Consider the following 23,185-nt stretch of genomic DNA (forward strand, 5'->3'; position numbering starts at 1 on the left):
CTGTTCCTTTGCTCCCCGCTGTGGGCTGTCACCTCTCTTCCCTCCTCTTAACCGGTTCATTGCTGAAGGTCAATCGGTGTCTAATGTGGGGGGTTTTGCTGAGGCTTATTTACCCCTTTTATGGGTGAATGGGCTGACAACAGGGCGCAAGGCAGGTGTACCCTGGCTTGAGGGCCAGGTAGCATCGATCCTTTGCCCTGGCATGGTTGAACGGTGTCCCACCCGGAAGCCGACGCCTGCGAGTCGCCCCGGCAGGTGGCTGTATGGGCTGATGAAGTTTATACCGCCGCAGGGCGGAATTTAGCGGCGACCAGTGTCATTGCTCAGTTGACTGTTTTTCTGTCCACATTGGTGTCGGGTAGTGGGGCTTTAGGGCCAGCCGACATCGAAAACATCGCATGTTTTTGGGGTTATAGAGCTTTTAACTCAGTCGCAGGCTATAACCGCAGGGAGGACCAGGATGTTGTCAACTCTTATTCACAGGCATCTTTGGTTGGAGCAGTCTTCCTTTGAGGAGGAGAAAATGTTTCTCCTCCTCGGGGCTCTCCTCTCTGCAGAGGGACTCTTTGGTCTTTCCGCAGGAGCGCGGGCGGTATTTGACCTAGGCCAGGGCTGTACGTTAACTTTTTTTGCACATAGCACTGGTGCTACAGAGGTTGATAGTTTTGTAGCACAGGCCAAAATCTTGTAGCACGAGTATAAAACGTCTCTAAAATCTCTAAAAACAACCACAAGTAGTGCAGTTCATTACTTAAATAGGTATGTGACTGGCAAGGGACATGAATCTTGCATACAGGGCACACAAAATCCAAACTTTAACAAGAAATGCTTTTAGACAAATTCTTTCTTTATTTGCCCATAATGTAAAACAAAAAGAACAAGGACATAACCATATAACCGATATGAAGCAGTCCGAGACCAGGCAGCGCTGGTGTGGACTCAGATTACAGGGAAAGCTAGAAACCAACCTAGAAACACCTAGAAACCAACATAACAAATAGATATAATGCATACAAACACCTGTACATATTTGTGGAACCAAATAAATAAATGTATTATTATTATTATTATTATTATTATTATTATTATTATTATTATTATTATTATTATTATTATTATTATAATTATTCGTGTGTGTGTGTGTGCGTGCGTGTGTGTGTGTGTGTGCACTGCACACGTGTCACAGTTCCAGCATCATGTCTGCTGGCCACTTTTTCAGATCCACACACACACACACACACACACACACTATTGCATTAATCAGAACTAAGTACAAGGAACTCTGCATGAATGAAAAGGGCTTTATAAATTAAATTAATTATTATTATTATTACCTTATTTGCATATTGTCTCGTTATTAGATAGATAGATAGATTGATTGATAGATAATTAATACTTTATTGATCCCGGAGGGGAATTTAAGTAGCCATACGATGGAGTTCTTTTTACAGAGTAAAATTAGCGGCTTAAATTTAGTGAACAGCATTTCTTCCTTGGCGATGCAATATGCCACATTCATCTTAAACTTTACCTCACGGAGATCAGCATCATCCGCTCTGGTCGTCTGTTTACTCAGCGAGTGCAAGAGGGTGCCGGCCCGCGCTCAGGAGTTTGTTTAGCGTTGAAGGCATCCCGGGCAAGAATGTGTCGATGGGACGTATTGTGTTTATTAATGTTATCCCTTTTTAGGATATTGTTACCCGCGAGTCAAGGGATTCTCTGATCGGATCTTTTCCGGAGTCTCCCGGCACCAGTGACAGAATAATAATAGCTGTGCTTCCTCATTAAAAAATATCCACGGAAAATCATTTTCCCACTCTGCGTTATATCTGTACATCTTGTTAATCTTCTCCTTTTGTCTCGTTTCTATTAACGGTGGTCCCTCTCGGGCTCGTTTGGGGTTTTGATCTTGTACTTCTTTTGTTGGATTTAATACCTTAAAAAAGCGCTTCATCTTGTCGAAGTCACCCAGTCAGTGTACATTGAGCTCGCAACTTAGTCGCGGGGATATTGTTCGCTAGGGATTATGGGATTTGGTGTTTGATTATGGACTCTACGCGAGACGGGACATTGTTTTTAATCGCACGAGACTACAAGTACCAAGTGGATAGCGTGGCGCTGTGGTCCATTCAATTTACCGTCACACTTTATTTTTTTTTGCTTGCTCCACGGGCCATCGCACCAGTGCTACTGAAGTCAATTCATTCATCGCACAGACTGACGTCAGTGTCGCACGTGCGACATATATGTCGCAATGTACAGGCCTGACCTAGGCCCCACACCGCCTCGCACCACGCAGCCAGAGTTGATGGCGCAGCCTCGTCAACGACTGTGGCGAGGCCCTCAACCAGCGGCCATGTTTCCCCCGCCTGAGGTACCCTGGACACAAAGAAAACAGGTGATCGCAAGGCCGACAGCCTTGGCGGCCGAGGGATCGGCCACATTAGGTCCTCATCCCGACGAGTGGGGACTACGTCCAGACATGGTCAGACGGGTCTGGGACCGGTTCGGGGAAGCCATGGTGGATCTGTTTGCGAGCAGACAGTCTCACCAGTGCCCCTTATGGTTCTCTGTCAGTCGGGGGGACAATCCTCCCTTGGGGGTGGATGCCTTCTCGATGTATCCATGGCCGCCCGGGATTCTGTACGCGTTCTCCCCCGCCCCCCATACACCTGATAGCTCAGCTGTTGGAGCGGATACATCGGAAGCACAGGACTTTGATCCTGATCGCGCCGGACCGGGGCATGGCTGTATGGTTCCCGGTCCTGATCCAGCTCTTGGTAGCCCCGCCGTGGCCTGTTCCTTGGTCACCACGGGCCCTCTTTCAGGCACACGGATCTCTGTGTCTGTTCCCTTTTCTGGGACAGCCACTGAAGGTTTGGCTGCTGAGGGGGTGAGTCTGGAGGGGATGGGTCTTGACCCTTTTGTGGTCGACACCATCCGAAACGCGCGTGCTCCCTCCACTATCGCGGTTTACGCGGGTAAGTGGCGTGCTTTTCAAGAGTGGTGTAAGGTGGGGGGCTGGGACCTGGTGTCCTGCCCCCTGGACGCTGTCCCTTCCTTCAGTCTATTTTGGGTAGACTGTCGGCCTCGACGGTGAGGGTATACGCCGCAGCTATATCCTCTTGTCATGTGGGTTTTGAGGGCGTTACGTTGTTCAGCCACCCTCTTGTGAAACGTTTCCTGTTCGGCTTCTCAAGTCGGTGGAACGTTCTGTCTCCAAGTTGGGACCTCCAACTGGTCCTGGGCCGGTTGTCGGAGGCCCCGTTTGAGCCTCTTGAGCAGGCGCTGTTAAAGCAGCTGTCTTTCAAGACTGCGTTCCTGCTGGCCATCACCTCCGCTAAGTGCGTGGGTGAGCTGTGTGCTCTCTCGGTGCGTGTGCCTGCCTATTCAGGCCAATAGCGGTGCGACTCTGAGGCCTAATCCAGTCTTCGTGCCAAAGAATATCCACAGCTCTTTTCCCTCCAGGGATATTGTGATTCAGGCGTTTCATCCGCCTCCTCACACTAGTGGGTTAGAGGCGAGCCTTCATCTGTCGTGTCCTGTCCGTGCTTTGGGGGTTTACCTCAGTCGGACGCAGGATCTCAGGGCTGCCGATCAACTGTTTGTTTGTTACGGGTGCCCTCGCGCTGGTAAGGCACTGTCCAAGCAGCGCCTGTCACATTGGTTGTGCGAGGGCACTGCCTTTTGCTACACGTTGGCTGGACAGGTCCCCCCTGGGGGTGTCGGGGCGCACTCCACTCGTTAGGGGGGGCCTCGGTGGAGGACATCTGTGCTGTGGCCTCCTGGTCCTCCCCGGGTCCCTTCGTTAAGTTTTACCTCATGGACATGACTGGGGGTTCTGTCTCCCAGGCGGTTCTGAGGTCTGGGACCTCCCCTGCGTCCCGCCAGTCGGTGGGCTAGCAGGGGTGTGTGCCACGGGGTGCTGTGTCACACGTAGTCCCGCCTGTACTGTGCGTTTTTAGGGGTCTTGGTTCCCCTTTTTTTTCGCACTTTGGTGGAGTTGACTGCCTCCCCCCCTACGTTAGGACGGGCGGGTGGACTGGACTCCCCTCCTCCCTGGTAGTGGGGCTTACACTTGTCGGGTCACGCGTCCGCTCTGTCCCATATCTCATAATTGCAGGAGCGAGACGCGATGACCAGTATGATATATAACGAAAGGTTATCCTATAACCTAGTTATATGAATACTGGCAGAGCGTCTCGCTCTTAGCGCCCTGAGGTCCCTTGGTTGGGTTTTCAATGTTGGAAACTTTTTTTCCGAGGAAGGTAGAGTGTGACCATGTCCGGCGTCTTATAGGAGGACGCTGGGGGACCTGGCCTGGTCACGTGCATGAGTGCAAATTGTTTGTTCATGAGCACAGTAGGTGCTAGGATATAAGAGTTATCTCATAATGGCAGGAGCGAGACGCTCTGCCAGTATTCATATAACTAGGTTATAGGATAACCTTTCGTTATAGGGCGCTAAGCTAATAATGTTAAATCGATTGGCGTTTCGGCCCTACACAAGCTAGAGTTAAAAATCAAAATGCATATGATCGGTATCATGTTCCACCATGAATGCATGAAAGGGGGGTGCAGGGGAAGTCGTTTCTGATTATTGATTACCAATAACGGCATTCATTATTGGAACATCATACGCTGACCGGGTGGATGGCTATGAGAACAAGGCCCGATCAGACTGAAATTGACGTCAAATCGCTCTTACCTGTGGCCGGTTGGATTCCAAAAATAATTTCCCAGTTATTTGGTCGCCATCTGGTAGATCGATATGTCTATTGGCTGATGCTATATTCCTTTACTGAATTATGCGTTGCAAAAAGTATTCCAGGCGATCTACCATAGCTTTAGGCTAACAGAAAAGCTAACCCGGGGCGAAAAAAAAGTGACACCCGGTCTGCAACAGGGGAAACTACATTCTCGAGACAGCGCCAATACCAGGATCTGGCCGGGACTGCACCTTCGGAGTCCCAATATGCCTTTTCCAGCCAAAATACAGCTCCGTGACAACATCCAGGATATTAAAATGGAATAAAAACTAAAACAAGCTTAACACTATTGGTATCCAGCAACCCCCGAACAGCAGTTGGGATCATTGGAAATGTTATCGAGTCCTTCTCCGAAATATCTGGGTACACAATCAACTGGAGCAAGTCAGAAGCAATGCCTCTCTCTAAATGTTGTCCCCCTGATATCAGAAGGGGGTGGCAATACAGATGGATGCCGTCAGGGTTGATATACCTAGGAATAAAGCTGATCCCAGGTCTGAAAGAGTTGATGCAAGCCAATATTGCCCCTATAATCGAACACATTAGTGCTCTGACCCAGAATTGGGCCAAAATGAATATGTCCCTCCTGGGAAAGATAAACCTAGTGAAAATGATACTAGCTCCCAAATTAAATTATATCCTATATATGTTGCCGCTGACTCTCCCGACCCAGTTACTCAAACAGTATGACAAAGTCATTAATGTATATCTGTGGGGGGGCAAAAGGCCGCTATTTGGACGGGCCAAAATGTATGCAGCAAAGGAAAATGGCGGTTTATCCCTGCCTAAACTAGACTGGTATCACTATGCATTCTCGCTCTCCCAGCTCTCCAAACTGAATCACTCGTCTGAGGAGGCACCTGCTTGGGTCAGGATGGAGGAGGAAATGATATATCCCTCATCTCTGGAATCCTTCCTGACACAATCAGACAGACCTATACCTCTTAAAAACCCTTTGATGGCATTTATCAGGGAAACTTGGAATCAATCGCACAAAATGACTGGTGATAGCCCATACTTAACTACGAGAGCCTCTATATGGTATAATAAGAAACTAAAGATTGGGAAGAAATCAGTCATATGGGACGATTGGGTTAAAAGGGGGATACATGTACTAGGTGATATAGCCGGGGAGGATGGGGTTTTGCCTTTTGAGGATATTAAGGAGGATTTTGATATAGATAATAAAAACTTTTATAAATTCCTACAGATTAGACATTGTATATCGTCATCAATAGGAGGACCAAAGTGCGGCCCAATTACTGCAATTCAAGAAATATTCTATAAAGGATGGCGCAGGAAAGGCGGTGCGTCAAGATTTTATGATGTTATAAGAGAATACAATGCACCCAAATTGGCGGGTCTGAGATTGAGCTGGGAGAACGATGTACATGAGGATATTACTGAGGAAATGTGGGAGAAACTGGTGTCCAAATGGAGTAAATTCTCTAGGGAGGCGCAATCACAACTTATTTTTTACAAAGTGCTGAACAGAAGCTATTGGACGCCTAGTAAACTGGCCAGACTGAAATTAAGGGACAGTGACATCTGCTGGAGATGTGAGAAGGAGACAGGCACCTTACTGCACATGTTGTACGAATGTGAGAAGGTCCGGAAAATGTGGGATCAAATTGTGATATTCCTAAGTAAGGTCCTGAATGTGAAGATAAATAACGCCCCAATGGCATGTGTTTTGGGTATAGTACCGAAAGGGATTAAGCTGCCTAAATACCGCGGAATGTGGTATAGAATGGCCATGATATCAGGATGTAGAATTGCATTACGACATTGGAAATCACCTGTTGTCGATATTACTTTTAAAGAATGGATGGAACTAATGTTTCGGACAGCATCATATGAAAGGGTGACGTATAGAGTCGCAGGGAGAGAGGATATTTTCGCTGAGATATGGGACAGTTTTCTACACCTGACTGAACGATCTGAGGACAAATGAGTAAAATGGGATTACAATATTATAAAGGATGAATATGAAAAAGGGGATTTGATCTGATGGTACTTGTGCTCTATAATATATTATGTATATATGTACATATATTTTATGTCCGGATGGTGTGTCTATGGAACGGTCACTGTCTCTATCACACTGACATGTGCGCAGATATAGCCACATACAAGTATCTAGGATACACATATTCATATGTGTACATAATAGGTTTACATGCACGCATATACACAAGGATAAGGTATACACGTCAGGGGCACACATACAAGCACATACTCATGTATAGGAAATAGGCATACACACACCTACATATACACATAGTTGAGATATAGGCTTTCACTGACACATAGGGGTACACAAATATATAGGAGACACACACATACGTAGCTGAAACGTAAAAAAAAAAAAAAGATGCAGCACATACCTGCTCGCAGGTAGATCGGTCTACATGTAACGTATGACGTATATATATATCAGGGATGTATATGCACAATGTATAGTATGTTTTTTTTTTGTAAGTGCTTTTTTAATTTCCATGTCAGTTATTAATGTGTTTGTATGAGTCTATTACATGTTTTGTATGTTGTTACAAAAATGAAAAAGGCGAATCTCGGATGTTGCATATTATGCTGTGAAAAGGTATACTGTAAATAATGGAAAGATTTGTGCAAAAATATCAAAAAAAAAAAAAAAAAAAAAAAAAACAAGCTTAACACGTATATATGTGGTTGGCTGTCAAGCGCTGGCTCCCAATCACGTATATATACGTGGTTGGCCACGAATGTGTTAAGGTCCCTCGAGTTTGCTTGGAACAGGGTAAATCTGCATTTTGCTATGATGCCCCTCTAGCTCATGGAATGAACTCCCAACAGTCCTTGAAACTTGAGATTCTCCCCTCTGTTGCAGAGTTTAAGACCTTGATCTCCAACCTTTGTCAATCAAGTTGTACATGTTTTATTTGATTGTGATCCTTACTTGTCTTATTGTTAGGATTCTATATTCTATGTGATTTTATATGCCTTTTTGCTTATTTCTGTATGTACACTCGATGTGACTGTAAATGAGGGAAACTAATGCATGTAGGCTACACACAGTCTGTGTCTCTTATGTGTTTTGTAGACTATTCTCTCAGTGCAGTAGGTTGACGGTGTGTCTTTGTCTTCCTCTCGTCTCCCAGTGGAGGAGAGACCGGGTCCCGCCCAGATGCAGGGCCGGCTGTATCTGAACAAGGTTTTCCACATCAGCGCTGAGAAGATGTTCGAGATGCTCTTCACAGACTCCACCTTCATACGCCGGTTCATGGATGTCAGAAAGACCACCAGTAAGTCCCGGCATCTCCAAACTGAACAAAACGTATTTGCAAATCGCTGTGGTTGGGCAAAAAAACCCACATCTCCTATTTTGGTGATTTTCTTTTTTCCCTTTTTTTAATGAGAGCAAGTTTCATGACCCGCTAAGTCATGAAATCAAGTCAAAGTCCAGGGTATCTGTGGGGTATTAAAAAGTCTTAATGAATTCAATTCATAATTCTCAATTTAAGGCCTTAAAAGGTATTAAAGTCTTACATTTTTATTTGCACAGGTATAAAACTTTTGGCGGAGCAGCCTTGGTATAAAACATAGCTCTAAATAATATTAACACATTGGTTGCCAGCCGGATATGACGATTTATCGCTTGGATGCCACCACGTTAATCAATGGGAGGACGAGCACATTTGCGAACGCATAAACTATATCTTAAATTATGGCTATGTGTCTAATATACGAAACTGATTGTTTTTTCATCAGTACATTTCCATTTTATACCGTTTTGAATACGAGTATAGTTTCGGAGAGTTCTAGTAATTTCAGAGAAATTCCGTGAAAATAGCCATTTACTGGAATACACAAAATTCTCCGCATTGCTATCAGCTTGGCTGGTCGTTCATACTAACACAATTGGCAGTGTTAGGGGTGGGAAAGCTGATGGGTGGGGATCGGACGTTGTGGACAGCGACTCCTACAGGTCGGTTGGTGCACCTGCGCAGCAGAATCAGGAAGCGACGGGGGTGGCGTGTCCCTCCCACGCAGACCCCCGCCTCTGAGAGATCGCGCTGTGCAGGTGAAAAGATGCGACGGCGCTTCCTCGAGTACCGGAGGGGACACGTGATGCAAGGCTTCGTCCACATTTCAGCCGGCTTGTGGGAGGCATGGCCTAACGGCGTTCGAGACAGGGGAGGGTAGAATTGGACGATACGAAATTGGGATGGGAGAAAAATTGAAAATGGGAGAAAAAAGTAGATAAAAAATAAAATAAAATAATGATTAACCCTTTCTCCGCCGATGACGTGTTTACACGTCATTCCTCGCCATGCGTAATCTGCCAATGACGGGTTACGGCGTCTTTGAGATCAATATTTCATATTTTCGTCATGGTATTCACATTTCACCCACGGAGTCTTTGCTGGTGTTGTAGGACTCCGCTCAACTCTGCAACGCTTTAATACCGCCACCTGGTGGCCGATCGGCGAGTTGCCAAAACCGGAAGTGGCCGGAAGTGCTTAGTCCGTCCCCTATTCTGTCCGGCCACTCGCTATCGCTCGCGGGACTCTATCCAGACACCGTGCATATCGATCCGTTGCCATAACTCAATAAACAACATGATTGGACGTATATTAGTATTATACAAACCGGAACTGGATCACCTAGATCAACATCCCATAATAGCGATCTTTTTGCTCCACGCTCATCACCCAACGGTAAGAGGAGACTGGGGTGAGTTTCAGCGTTTTTCTTTACCATTTTCGATACAAACTGCTCTGATCTATATATCACCCATACTACATAAATGATTTAACGTCGGCCACGGAATTATAAACTACCCCCCCCCCCCCTCCGGTCAACCGCAGATGATCAGTCAACACGTCTAGGATCATGTACAGTTGAAAATTTTAATCTGGCGTCGATCGGTATCAAACTGCATTTGATGATCTAATATATGCATTTATGTCTATATCTCACGTTCTATGAAATACTGCAGAAAACGATAAAAACATATTTACGTATTATTGTATGAATATGTGAATGAAAAAGTAAAACGTTCCTACATCCTGAACGATAGATAATTGATTTTGAATGGGCCATAGTAATGTCAATTTAGAAATACAATTTAAAAAGTTATAGCCCTGCAAAGAAGGTGAACATCTCCATAGACAAATAGAGCTGGCAGAGAGGCTACAAGGATGGATATAAACTCCGGCAAAGAATGGGTTAAATAACGAAATCTTGTTATTGGCAACCAACGCATGGCGGCCAATAACGAGAAATCTCGTTGTTTGCAACCAGTGTAGGATCTTAAAAGTCCTACTTAGTCCTACTACTTAAAGAATACAGGTGTTAATCTGAGATTATCAAAAATCTTAATTTACAAAAAGTTCCCCTTTTCGGAGATGCAAGGATTTCACTCGACGGCGGCAAAATACAGCTCGACCCCGGTCTGCCGTTGAACATCCAGTCACCCTCTTGATAGTAGCCCACAGGAAGCTTTGACGATCCCTGTGTGTAATATCCCTGCTTATTACATGGCGTTTTAACATTCGCCGAAATGCTTGATTGTGATTGGTCAATAACCCCCGACATCGGTGAATTATTTTTCGATAACCACCGGTGATTATTGTTTTTCGCAGCTGGAGTAATCAAGCCCCACTGACACACACTGTTTCAGTGCAATTAGACACACCTGCCGGGCTGCCGGCGATAATAATAATCACTTTATTTGGGCTGACAGAGCCACAGAACAACTGTCTGCATTTGATCTCGTCTTGTTGATTTTGTAAAATTAATTAGGTATATTGTTAGTAAGTTAGCCATGTAATAAGCGGGATAATGTATAGCTATACTCGGTCATCATCGTGTCGGTCAATTATTTTGCGACAATGACCTCGTAGCTATACATTATCCCTTACGTGTAATATCGGTAGGTTCATAATTGTCGTGTGTTTTTTCCAGATGTGCGCTTCAACCCGTGGCAGAAGGAGGCCTCTGGTTGCATGAAAAGGAGCCTGAGTTACACAATAACCATCAGCAACCCTCTGGTGGGCAAGTCCTCCACAGCGACCGAGTACCAGGTGTGTTGTTGCAACCCAGTGAACGGGGTGTGTGTGTATTTGAGCAGGGCAGGTGGTTGAGCATGCTCCATTAATAAAACATCTGCTCTGTTTTGTCAGACTCTGTACAAGGAGTCCAGGGAGGGCCAGTACTACCTAGTGGACGCCGAAGTGTACACTCACGACGTTCCCTACCACGACTACTTCTACACTTACAACCGATATTGCATCATTCGCAGCTCGAAGCGCAGGTGTCGACTCCGGTGAGAAGACATGATGCGCGCGTGGCGTCTGTTCAGCCCATCTGTTTGGGGGAATTCGGTGTCTGGATATCTTTTTGAGGTTGTTGTTGACGGGATCTTGTGTTTGTGCTCCATGTGGCGTCTGTTTATCCCATATGTTTGGGAATTTGGTGTTTGGATGTTTTTGAGGTTGATGGAGCTTGATCTTCCTGCGCTCGTCACAGGGTGGACACTGACGTCCGGTACAAGAAGCAGCCGTGGGGGCTGGTCAAGTCCTTCATCAGCAAGAACTCCTGGAGCGGCATCGAGGAATACTTCAAACAGCTTGGTGAGCGCTGCTGACGTTTCTGGAGTTATAAATTCTGAAAATGATCACGTGATCAATATACGAGGCGCCGGAAACCAATGAGATCCCAGGCAGCAGATTCAGCTTGATGCGGTTCGATCAACTTTTAGGAATGACATTATTTCTCATCACCAGAAATATGATATCACATGATAATGAAAAATAGGTTAGGGGGTTGGGGTTATTTCTGAGTGTAGGCTCAGGCCAGGACGCCTGTAACTGTTCCGCAACAGTAAGTGACTTCCGGGGTAGGCCTGATTGGCCCCGACAGGCACGTGACGCGGCAAACTCAGGACGCGCAACGAGGCTGCTGAGAGCTGTCGCGCGGAAATAGGCTGTCTATTGCCATTCTCTAACACAAACTCTAACCTTAACCAGCTCCTTAACAGCGCCTAAACTTAACCGTTCTAACCTTAACCAACTCCGAAACAATGCCTAACCTTAACCTTAACCATGCCTAACCTTAACCATAGAAAGAATATTGCCATTCTCTAAGACAAACTCTAACCTTAACCAGCTCCTTAACAGCGCCTAAACTTAACCGTTCTAACCTTAACCAACTCCGAAACAATGCCTAACCTTAACCTTAACCTTAACCATGCCTAACCTTAACCGGCGAAAGAATACACGTTAAAAAAAAAATCACGTTAAAAAAAAAAAGATTTGATGGGATTCGAACTCACCAACAACGGACCGCAGGATCGCAGGACCGCTGCTCTGCCAGGTGAGCTGAAGCGCCGAATGAAAGTCATGGCGTATTTGGACTGTTACGTAATTCCGCAAGCTCTGCCGCTCGGCTCCGCGGAGCGTGCCGCGCGGCAGAGAAAGTTGCGCGTCACGTGCCTGTCGGGGCCAATCAGGCCTACCCCGGAAGTAACTTACTGTTGCGGATAAGCTATAAGCGGCCAGGACTGTTCTTTAAAAAAAATAAAAAGTGTAAGGGTGGTCAGGTGGCGTAGCGGAGATTGCGTTCGTCACCAACGCTGGGTTCGCGTGTTCGAATCCAGCTCCCGGCGTTGTCACCAGCTTGGCTGGCCGTTCACACTAATGCAATTGGCAGTATTAGGGGGTGGGGAAAGCTGGCGGGTGGGTCCTGGACGTTGTGGACAGCGACCCCTACAGTTCGGTCGGGGCGCCTGCTCAGCGAGGGTAGGATCTAGACTCTTCTAGAGAGAGGTAGTGCGGCCTCCCACACGTTACACTCTCCCAGTGAGAATCTGCACGGCCAGGCTGGCTGCCGGCTGGCTGCACATGCGTCGGAGGAAAGCATGTGACAGTCTCCGGCCTCTCGGACCAACAACCAGGAAGGGGGGGGGGGGCTACGTGGTGCAGTGGGCAAGGCGCTCACCACGAATACTGGAGACGCTGGGTTCGCCTGTTCGAGCCCAGCGCTCCACATTGCTTTCAGTTTAGCTGGTCGTCCGTACTAATACACATTGGCAGTATTAGGGGGAAACTGATTGGTGGGGATCGGGCGTTGTGGACAGCGACTCCTACAGGTCGGTTGGTGCGCCTGCGCAGTAGAATCAGGAAGCGATGGGGGCGGCGCCCCTCCCAAGCGCATACCCCTGACGCTGAACGATCGCGCCGCGCAGGTGAAAAGAAGTGACTGCTGTTACCTCGAGTATCGGAGGGGACTCGTGCTATGTATGACTTAGTCCACATTGCAGCCGGCTTGTGGGAGGCAAGAAACGGCGTTCGAGACAGGGGAGGGTTGAATTGGATGATACGAAATTGGGATGGGAGAAAAATAGAAAATGGGAGAAAAAGTGGATAAAAAAAAACAGGAAGGGGGTTGGGAATTGGCATAACGACTAATAGTGGGATGGGTGAAAAAATTCGGAAAAAGGAGGGGGGGAAAAGATAATAAAAAAAAAAAAACTGGTAGACTCAGGCCAGGAACCTTCATCAATCCATTCTCAGAGGGCTTTTCTCGCTGTTTAAATGATCCATTTAAGAGCGTGTGAAAAGCAAGCCCAGCGCTGTGTAAAGCACGTCAGATCAATCCCTATCTAAATATAGAAGGATAATGCCATGTGACCCGGAAACCAACACTCATTTCACTATCTCTCTCGATCTGTCTTATCTGCTCCGGCTCTCTGTGGCCTCGTGATGTCACCGGGTACAGAATCCGAACTGCTGGAGGAGGAGGCGGAGCTGAACCAAGGGGGCGGGGAGTCTGTGAAGATGGGCGGGCTGCGGAGGAGGAGGCGGGTTTACAGCAGGACCCTGGCTGCGGAGGAGGAGGCGGGTTTACAGCAGGACCCTGCAGGAGCACATGAAGCCCATCAAGCAGTACGGAGTGGAACCCGAGCAGCACAGAGAGGGGAACATAGGTACGAGGACACTTTTCTCCTGCTCAGTTAAAGGGACACACCAGTGTTTCTGAGATGGAAATGAGAATTATTAGCATTAGTTGGTCAATGTTTAGTTTGTTTTTAACAATTTACAATTGGTCTGGGGGGGGGGGGTCAAATAAGCCCTTCTATATAGTTGTCTAACAGTTAAACCGTTTGGAAGGTGCTGCTATTGTTCAGATAAATTGTAATTGTAAATGACTCCCTGAAATAACTCCTAGTCTGTACCAAATCAGACGGGTTTCTTAAAATTGGTAGAGTATCCCTTTTTAAAATCAGTTGATTGATTTTAAAATTGGAAATGCAGTGTACATTTACAATGGTTTTATTTTTTAAGGCGGTCAACTTGTATATGAGAAAGAAATTATAATTGTTTCTAAAAATGTAAGACCGTCCCCTTGGAGAACAGAAAAGTACTACCGTATATCTGTTTGGTGAAGCCGATTTAGACTAAACAAAACTATACATTATAGGAACAAAGAAAGTGAATATATGGTTGTTATACAGCCCTCTATCGTGCCCTCAGGCTGAGTTTGCTTTGTGTTTCAGGCCCCATGGAGATGAACAGTCCGCACAAGTGGAACATCAACATTACCACCATAGTGGCTTGGATGAGTGTCATGTAAGTCAACCTGCAAACACACCACAACCGGCCAACATAATTTATATTGCTTGTTGTACTGTATGAATGTGTGTGTGTATAATTTCAGGTTTATATATTTAGGTTTTTCTCAAGGGCTATGTTGAGTTTTTTTCCCAGTTCGATTTTTGTGTGAGTGAATGTGTGTGTGCCTCCACAGTTATATAATACAACAGCGACCTCTGACCCCTCCACCTCACTTAGAGCAGAGGTCATCATCCATATCTTGTCAGTCTGAATGTTCTATTAGGATTAGCCATGCTGGAGGTTCAGGCCAGGGTTAGGGACTACGCAATGCCTGCAATCGTGCCTGAGTTGTGTGTGTGTGTGATACCAAGCTGAAACTGGGTATTGGAAACCCCCCCCCAATACTAAATTCTTAGACCAAAAGCCACGTGTGACATGTCAGAAATGGCAGCAAAGTAATTTCCTGCATTTTGTTGCCAGAAGGAAGTATTTTCAGCAGTGAAAAAGCACAAGCAACCAGTGGTGTAACCCAGGTCTCTCTCCCTCCCCTCTCCCCAGCCTACTGATCTTAACAGTGCTGAACCTGGGGCTGTTCTTCAAGCTGTGGGCCATGGAGGACGTGGCCCACCGCATGTACCTGAGCACCAAGCACCGTATGAGGGAGAGACACGCGGCCAGGTCAGACGCCTCACCTCTGCCGTACATCCACACGCAAATCTCTTTGTGTCCAATTATTGTTATATTATTTCTTTAGATGCATAGCACCTCTATGACTGGCAATGTCACTCACAAATGGACTCGCTCACGGTTAGTCACTCTGCTCCCTAGTGGCCTCACAGACAGGGCACTTAGTGTAAGACCGGTAACATCTATGCGAGGACGCTTCGCATCTATGTGACACTGTGTCACGAACAGATGCTTGAGGAATGGCTGCTGTTGTTGCTGTACAACGTATTTAAAAATAACTTTGAAGTGCTGTTCTCTTTTCCTGAACGTTTAAAAAAAATATTTGTTACTTCTAGCGCTCTGTGCTCTGAACTTGGGGAACTCTCGGCAGCATCAGAACTTTAGTGTTTTATAATATAAAAGTGCAGGATAAAATATATTCAGCAACCCCTTTTTGACTTGACGACAACGCAAACAAATCTGGATGGTGTAGAAAATGCACACCGTCTCAAGATATTGATATTTCCAGGTATTTCAATGATAAAAATGTAGAAAAAGATAAATTTGAATGACAACTACACTGCAATCTATTACTGCAATCTAGACCATTCCAATCCCCCCCCCACCCCCCAACATGCCTACACTGCAATACGGCACACCGCAGCTCTCTGATTCATCGGTAGAGACATGACCTGTGTCTGATCTCAGTACTCATCACAGTCACTTGAGTGCAGGGAGAGGGAGGGAGGCCTTGTTGCCTGTGGTGATTGAGTCATGAGGACGAGGGCTCTATTGTCTATGCGGTGGCTCGCTGATGGAACCGTCTCCTCTGTTACGAGGCTCGCCTGCCTCAGTAAATGTGTTCACGTAAGTCACCTCCCACGTCCTCTTGGCTAACCTCTCCCGTCCTCCTCCACCTCCCGTCTTTTATCTCTGTAAAAATGCCTCTTCTAGCCTTTGTGTCGTAACGGCGGGACGGTACCTTTTCTCATCACAATGATAATGGAATCCTCTTTTCCATCTCTTTGACAGTTTGGCCTCCAACTATGACCCCAGACAGACCCTTGTGCAGCGGACCACAGAAGAGACGCACATGCTGAAAGCCGTCCTCCAGGACTCTATTAACCTTATAGAGCAGGTCAGGCTGGTGGGCTCCCTGTGTGTGGAGCCGCGGGGGGAACCGACGGCAATCTGAGATAAATGTCTTCTTTCGCAAAGACGCCGCGTGGGCGGTCGTCGACTCGAGAAATTCTAAAATAGCCAGGGGTGTAAAAAGTACCCAGAAATTATACTTAAGTGAAAGTATGGGTACCATCTCAAAATCTGACTCAAGTAAAAGTCAAAGTATCTGGCTAAAAACACACTTGAGTAAAAGTCTAAATAGAATAGAAATACTTTTATCCCGTGGGAAATTTGAAAAGTCCTACTTTTAAATGTACTTAAGTACTAAAAAGTAAAAATTTTTTTTTTTTTTTTTAAAGGGATAGACCAGGGGTCTCAAACTCATTCCATCGTGGGCCAAGTTTTCATTTTAACTATACATTGCACCAGGTGAGTTAGTTGAAGAGGTGAGCCAATTAGTGAAATCATCAGCTGGTGTTTAGGCAAGGCTGGAATGAAACCAAGCATACACTCTGCCCACAATGGAATGTGTTCTGCGATAGACAATGCTGAAATGAAAGAACGGAGGACACTTTTTTTTGCATTAAAATTATTTAATGCACTTCTCCATTGAAGGTAAACTAACATGGACGGCATTCACATCACAGCATGAATAATATCACAATATTAACCACAGCATACTGGATTATCCTGAATAATATCACAATATTAAAGGCAGAATACTGGAGTACCCTGAATAATATCACAATATTAAAGACAGAATACTGGAGTACCCTGAATAATATCACAATATTAAAGACAGAATACTGGAGTACCCTGAATAATATCACACTATTAACCACAGCATAATGCGGATCTGACTGTCTATTCTTCTGATAGCAGGTGTTTAATCAAAGATCCCCGCTTTCTAGTGTTGCACAAGGACCAATCAGCATGGGTATGGGTGGGTTCATTTTCCATTGATGGGGATTTGATTGGCCGTTTACCTGCGGTCGCAGGATTAATAACGTTAACGTTAGTTCGGCCAGATAAACAATTAAAATATACTAATTAAAATGGTTGGACCCGTGAGATTTGTATTTTGTAGGTCTGCATTTTAAATGTAAGGAGTAAAAAGTGTTTTTTTATTTCTCTGAAATGTAATGGAGTAAAAGCACAAAGTATACAAACCTAATAATACTCGAGTAAAGTACAAATCCCCCAAAACAGTACTTAAGTATTGTAACAAAGTACAATTACTCAAGTACTTTACACCCCTGAAAATAGCCATAGCATTTTGTTGACTAATCTGTGATTTGAATCCACAAATCTGTAGAATTGAGTTTCCCTTTTTTTAGATTTAGTGCCCACCAGAAATGCGTTCATCGCTTCATTATTTTTCACGAAGTAACTCCCTTCATTGTTTACCAAAAGCATAGAAAACGACTATATTGACTAACAAAGTCCTGGTCCACTAAGACCACATTGACCAGCTGCACGTTTGGCGTCAACGGAAGCCTAGAGTTTAGAGAAGTGGGCTTGTGACCAGAAACCTCGGTTTGAATCCCTGGACCATCTGGGAAAGATTTGGGTCGGGAAAACGACCAGAATGTTGCTCTCCCCTCCCATCGTCTACTTGCCCTAAAACAAGGCATCTGTTACTTTTCAGAATCAGTGTCTTGACTTTAGCCCGTGTCTCCGCTGCTCGGAAGAAGCAACGTGCTTTTGCTGTGTGGATGCAGCCTCGGTATTGTTTGTCACTTGTCAAGAGATGCTCTCAGATTACAGGGCTTTCCCCTTTCAAACAAGATGGTGCCGAGTCTTAACTATGGGGGTGGTCCCCTAGTTAATTAATAAAAAATTATATTTGCAATAAGGAAAGCCATTTTGATGTAATTTCCTGCAACTTAAAAAAAAATAAGTACAGTGTGTGTATAAGTGTAGCCTGTCTCGTATTGCTCTGCGTTGTGTTTCAGATTCAACCCCTGTTAAGGGATTGCCCCGAGTGGGAGTTGAACCCCGGTCTCCCGCGTTGCGGGCGGCATCACAGACCACTATACCAAGAGATGCCTCTGGGGAGTGAGCTTTACTTGCAGTGCCGCTAACATCCACAGTCACTTCACAACACTTGAAGTCTATTGTGACTGTGGATATACTTGCGGTACCTCCGTTACACTCACCCCCCTAAACTCACTCCACCCAGGGCATCCGGGTCACTGGGCACCACTGTAGCCGGTCTTGTATTGCTCTGCGTTGTGTTTCAGATTCGACCCCTGTTAACACATTCGGGGCCATTTGGATCCGTCTAATCCCACTCTATACGGCCAGCAAATCAAAACAAACTTTCATTGTGCGTGAGGCTGTTTGTAGAGCTAAATCTATACTTTATAGTATTGCTATCTGTCCATTCTCATTGTCAATTGACACTATAAACCGTCCCTTCAATATGCCTTATACAAATAATTTTTTCATCAATACGTTTCCATTTTATAGCGTCGTGAATATTAACTATATACCGCAATGTTCTGGGGTATTTCCTGGAAGGCGAGTTACAAGGCGCTAAGCTAATAACGTTAAATCGAATGGCGTTTCGGCCATAGACCAGCTAGAGATAAAAATCTAAATGCATTTGATCGGTATCATGGTCCACCATGACTGCATGAAAGGGGGGATGATTGATTACCAATAACGGCATTAGCCTCAGTAGCCTAATTCGCTGACCGGGTGGATGGCTATCAAAGCAAGGCCCGATTGGCCTGTAATTGACATCAAATAGCTCTTACCTGTGACCGGTTGGACTGCAAAAAGGTGCACTCTGCCCCTTTACCGTTGTTTAACACTAGCACAGCCGACAAGGGTTCACATGACCCCTAGGCATTTTCAATAAATGTATCCGCCTCATTCAGTCGAGCTCCAGCTCTGGCACGGTTTCTGAAATTTCAAAATGACTTCAGGAAAATGTAATTAGAACGTTTTTCCACATATGGGCCGTTGGAACAGATGAAGGTCACAGCACTTTGCGAGCGTCTAGCGCAGGGGTGGCCAACCCGTGGCTCACAAGCCGCATGTGGCTCTTTGCCCATCAATGTGTGGCTCTTCCATCCAAAAAATAAAATTAAAATTTAATTATATATATTTTTTTATGTCACTCAAACCTACATTTCATTGTGGTAAACCTCATATTTGTATATTCAGAGGTAATTATATAGTTTACACTGTTTATTTTTCTCATATTTCTCATATAAGCTGTCGGGTCATCTGACCCGTTACTGGCGGGAATTAGTGGCATTTTCTCCATGGCTGTGCTAGTGTTGGGGAAAGCCCTGTGTTAGGAGTGCAGGTGTGTGTGTGTGTGCGTGTGCTGACTCTGACCTCTCTGTTCCTTGCAGCTGCGTGGAGTTCTGATGCTGCTCCAGAATAAGTTAGTTATGGCCAACTCCACAGCAACACCACAGTGATGCCGCTGCCCCTGGTGGCCACAAGATGCCCATTGGCCCTGGGGAGGGGGGAGGCGGGGCGAAGCCTCTGATGATAAAAATTGCCTCTGAGGAAATCTCTCATATGAAACGTTGCCATAGGGATGTCCCCAGACCCCTCACAGACGACGTGTTGCTAGGGGCTACAGGCCCCAGGGCCTTTTTCGCCGTGTTCGACCAGGATGTTTTTAAAGCTCCTCTGACGAGCTGGGAGAACTGTTGCATCATCAGCACAGGGTGGGTTTTAGTTATTTGCAAAAAAACTGGTATCTTGCATTTTGGTGTCGTGCACCGGGTCCAATGGGTGGTCGGGCGTAAGGACCAATGAGGTTAGGTTCGAGGTGGGTCTATGCACGAGATTCCTGGATTTTTAGGGAGTCCCATTTCTGTAAGGCTATGTTGTTCTCTCAAATGATGGTGCTGAATCTATTGTTAGTATAAGTCAAACTGTAACGTGTCTTTTCCCAGGGTGCCTTGCCAGTGCCACCAAAGAAGCTCGTCTAAGTGAATTTTTATTTACATTTTTATGAGTTTCGTTGATTTGTCAACAGTTAATGCCTTATTTGCCAAATTGAACGATTGGTAAAACATTTTTTATTTTTTCGATACCTCAATTTAAGACGTGATTTTCATCTACAATTTTAATTGTTTACAGATTCCTTGTAGATTTGGTCTGTATTTGTTTGTTTGTTTTTTAATTTTAATTTTATTATTATTTTCAATGAAAAGATATTGGAACTAAAGTAATGTATTAATATATTTGGAAGGGTTTCTTATTCATGGTAATTACCATCCATTCTTATGATCTACTTGTGCTACATTGTTTCATAATTTTTTTTATTTTAATTCTAGGAATTATTACATTAGATTTTGCATCTAGTTTGCATGGCAAACATCAAGTGACCGTTCTCTGGACAAGCATGTTTGAGCCAAATAACGTGGACTTACTACTACTGATTCCATGTACTCGTATGTATGCGTGTCTGTTTCAATGGAACATGTTTGATTGACTGTCCTGTAGGGTTTTTAAGCAGCCCAAAGGACGGCGGCACACCCATTTTAATCTACATACAGGACTTATCTCGATAATCGTATAAGCCGTTTCCTCTCTCTGTGTGAACGGCCGCGCCGCTCCATCTTGCGCTGATGAAAAGGTGGAGGGACGACCACTTTCCACACCACTTTGCACCACATAGCCCGTTATTCAACTCTTATCCTTTGCACTCGAGAGGTGATTCAGTTTGGTGAGATTCTAATGATTTTCCTTTGGTACGGATTCTGAAGTGATTTGATTGTGATGCACATGGGCTACGTTCAGATCACATTGAATCTGATCTTTTCAATTCTGATTTGGTCCACTTTCACATGTGGTCCTAAATCGGGTGTTTTTTGTTTTTGTTTTTTTTATACGTCCCATCTTCATTGTTCATTTGCGCAGGCGGGTCAGTTCAGGAGCGTGACTAGTTCACACTGGAGTTATTTAAAAAATAAATAATGTGAACAGCCATACAATGAATATCAGAATTGAGCACTTAGGCTTGCAGTGAGAACGTAGCCATGTATCTCTGGCTCCTTTGATTCATGTTTACACAGTGTTACTGTACCACCAACCTTTGATTTTAAACATACGGGTAGCGACATGTTTTTGTATAGTTATTTTATTTTTTCCGCACAAACAACTTTGAGATTTATTAACGTTTTGTTTTAAGTTTTACTTTATTTGCTATTTTGTACATTTGGCATACTGCTATGCATTGTTTGTTTGAATAAACAAAGATATTTTCCTGCTACATTTGTGTGTTGCGTACCTTTTGTTGAGGCGGGCCTGATGCATGGACAGCTTTCACAGTACTTTTTATAATGTACATATTTTTTCCGTCATACAAAACTTGTAAGTCGCTTTATAATAATAATACATTTAATTTGTAGTGCACTTTACATTTGGAACCAAATCTCAGTGCTACAGGGGGAAAACATAGGCTTTAAAAACATAGGCAATTAAAAAACGAGGCATAAAAAAGGGATATAAGACACAAAGGCATGTATAAAAGGTTAAAACTAAGAAAAAGCTTTGAAGAGGTACGTTTTTAGTCCTTTTTTAAAATAATCTGTGGTGCTCTCGGGTAGTCAGGGAGGGCATTCCACAGGCGAGCAGAAGGCGCTTGGTCCTGCGGGGACGGAAGCGATTGGTGTTGGCAGAGCGAAGGTCATGGGTGGAGGGTTCTGGGGTGACGATATCTTTGAGGTAGTGGGGCGGCGGGTATTTCCGTGGATGCACTGATGACTCGAGTCAGAAGGGATATTTTGTATTCAGTTCGGGTGGTGATGGGGAGCCAGTGGAGGATGGGTGTGGTGTGGTCGTACTTACGCACTCATCAGGATCCTAACGGCGCTGTTCTGGATGTATTGAGCCTCTGGAGGCTCTTGCTAGGAATCCCGATGAGAAGTGCGTTACAGTAATCCAGCCTGGAGGAGACAAAGGCGTGGACAAGTTTTTCAGCATCTGGGAGGGTGAGTGTGGGACGGAGTTTGGCAATGTTCCTGAGGTGGAAAAAGGAGGTTTTGCACAGGTGTTTAATGTGGGCCTCAAAGTTTAGGTGAGGGTCAATTTTCACACCCAGGTTGGTGACTATGGATGAGAGGGGACGGTCTTGGCCGGAGAAGGGGATGCTGGTTATGAGGGATGATTGGACCTGGTGGGGGGTGCCAATTAGGATGGCTTCGGTTTTGGAGCTGTTGAGTTGTAGGAAGTTTGATTTCATCCACGCCTTTATCTCCAGGTTTTTTTGAGGAGGGGTGTGATGATGGCAGTTTTTAGAGCAGAGGGAACGTGGCCATACTGGAGGGAAAGGTTTATTAGTTTATTTATTTAGGTTTTGGTGATCAGGGGACTTATGGCACAAATGTTTGATTTAACCAGGGTGTTGGGAAAGGGGTCCAGGGCACAGGTGGAGGGTTTCATCGTGTTGATGGTATCCTCAACCTCTCGCTGTGTGATGTTGGAGAAACAGCAGAGGCTGGGAAATCCCTGGCTGTGAGAAGGCTGGTGAGAAGGGACCGGATGGTGTCGACTTTGGTTCTGAAAAAGGTAATGAAGTTATTGCACTGTTCCTCTGTGATGTCTGTGTGTGTGTGAGAGTTTGCGTTTTGAGAAGTTGGTTTATGGTGGAGAATAGCCTGATGGGCAAGCTACTTGGAAAATGTAGTAAGCTACACTACAAGTTACTCTCGATTAAATATAGCTCAACTACAATGGAAGCTATCCCCAGATAAATGTAGCAAGCTACACTACAAGAACATGGCAAAAATAGCTAACTACATCGGCACTACTTTTAATTTATTTAATTTTTTATGATCAAGTTTCCACCAAACAAATAGGCAGACAAAAAAAGTTCAGTTTGATTGTTTATTAGAAAACTGAAACAAGCCCTCGGTCTGGCTTTTTGTGTCATCCTTTTAACATGAACTTATATTATGTACAAAATGTTAATAAAGTATGAGGAAAGAACTGTGGAAACGTAATAAATAAAAGGCAGTGAAACAATAATCAAATAAACACCTAAATATATACTCTA

General features: G+C 45.0%; 1 protein-coding gene across 1 annotated transcript in view; it reads left to right on the forward strand.

Annotated features, from left to right (window-relative positions):
* gramd1c (GRAM domain containing 1c) overlaps nt 1–21,394 on the forward strand; it is a 49,441-nt gene extending 28,047 nt beyond the window's left edge. Inside the window, 11 exon segments of the mRNA XM_084326722.1 lie at nt 7,909–8,052; nt 10,718–10,836; nt 10,936–11,078; nt 11,282–11,385; nt 13,532–13,631; nt 13,633–13,739; nt 14,310–14,382; nt 14,926–15,045; nt 16,066–16,171; nt 18,111–18,213; nt 19,524–21,394. Coding sequence (XP_084182848.1) covers nt 7,909–8,052; nt 10,718–10,836; nt 10,936–11,078; nt 11,282–11,385; nt 13,532–13,631; nt 13,633–13,739; nt 14,310–14,382; nt 14,926–15,045; nt 16,066–16,171; nt 18,111–18,213; nt 19,524–19,555 — 1,151 coding nt within the window. The 3' untranslated portion in view covers nt 19,556–21,394.
* Nucleotides 21,395–23,185: the final 1,791 nt, after the last annotated feature.

Source organism: Notolepis coatsorum (genome assembly GCF_963971535.1).
Source record: "Notolepis coatsorum genome assembly, chromosome: 12".
Classification (NCBI taxonomy): Eukaryota; Metazoa; Chordata; class Actinopteri; order Aulopiformes; family Paralepididae; genus Notolepis; species Notolepis coatsorum.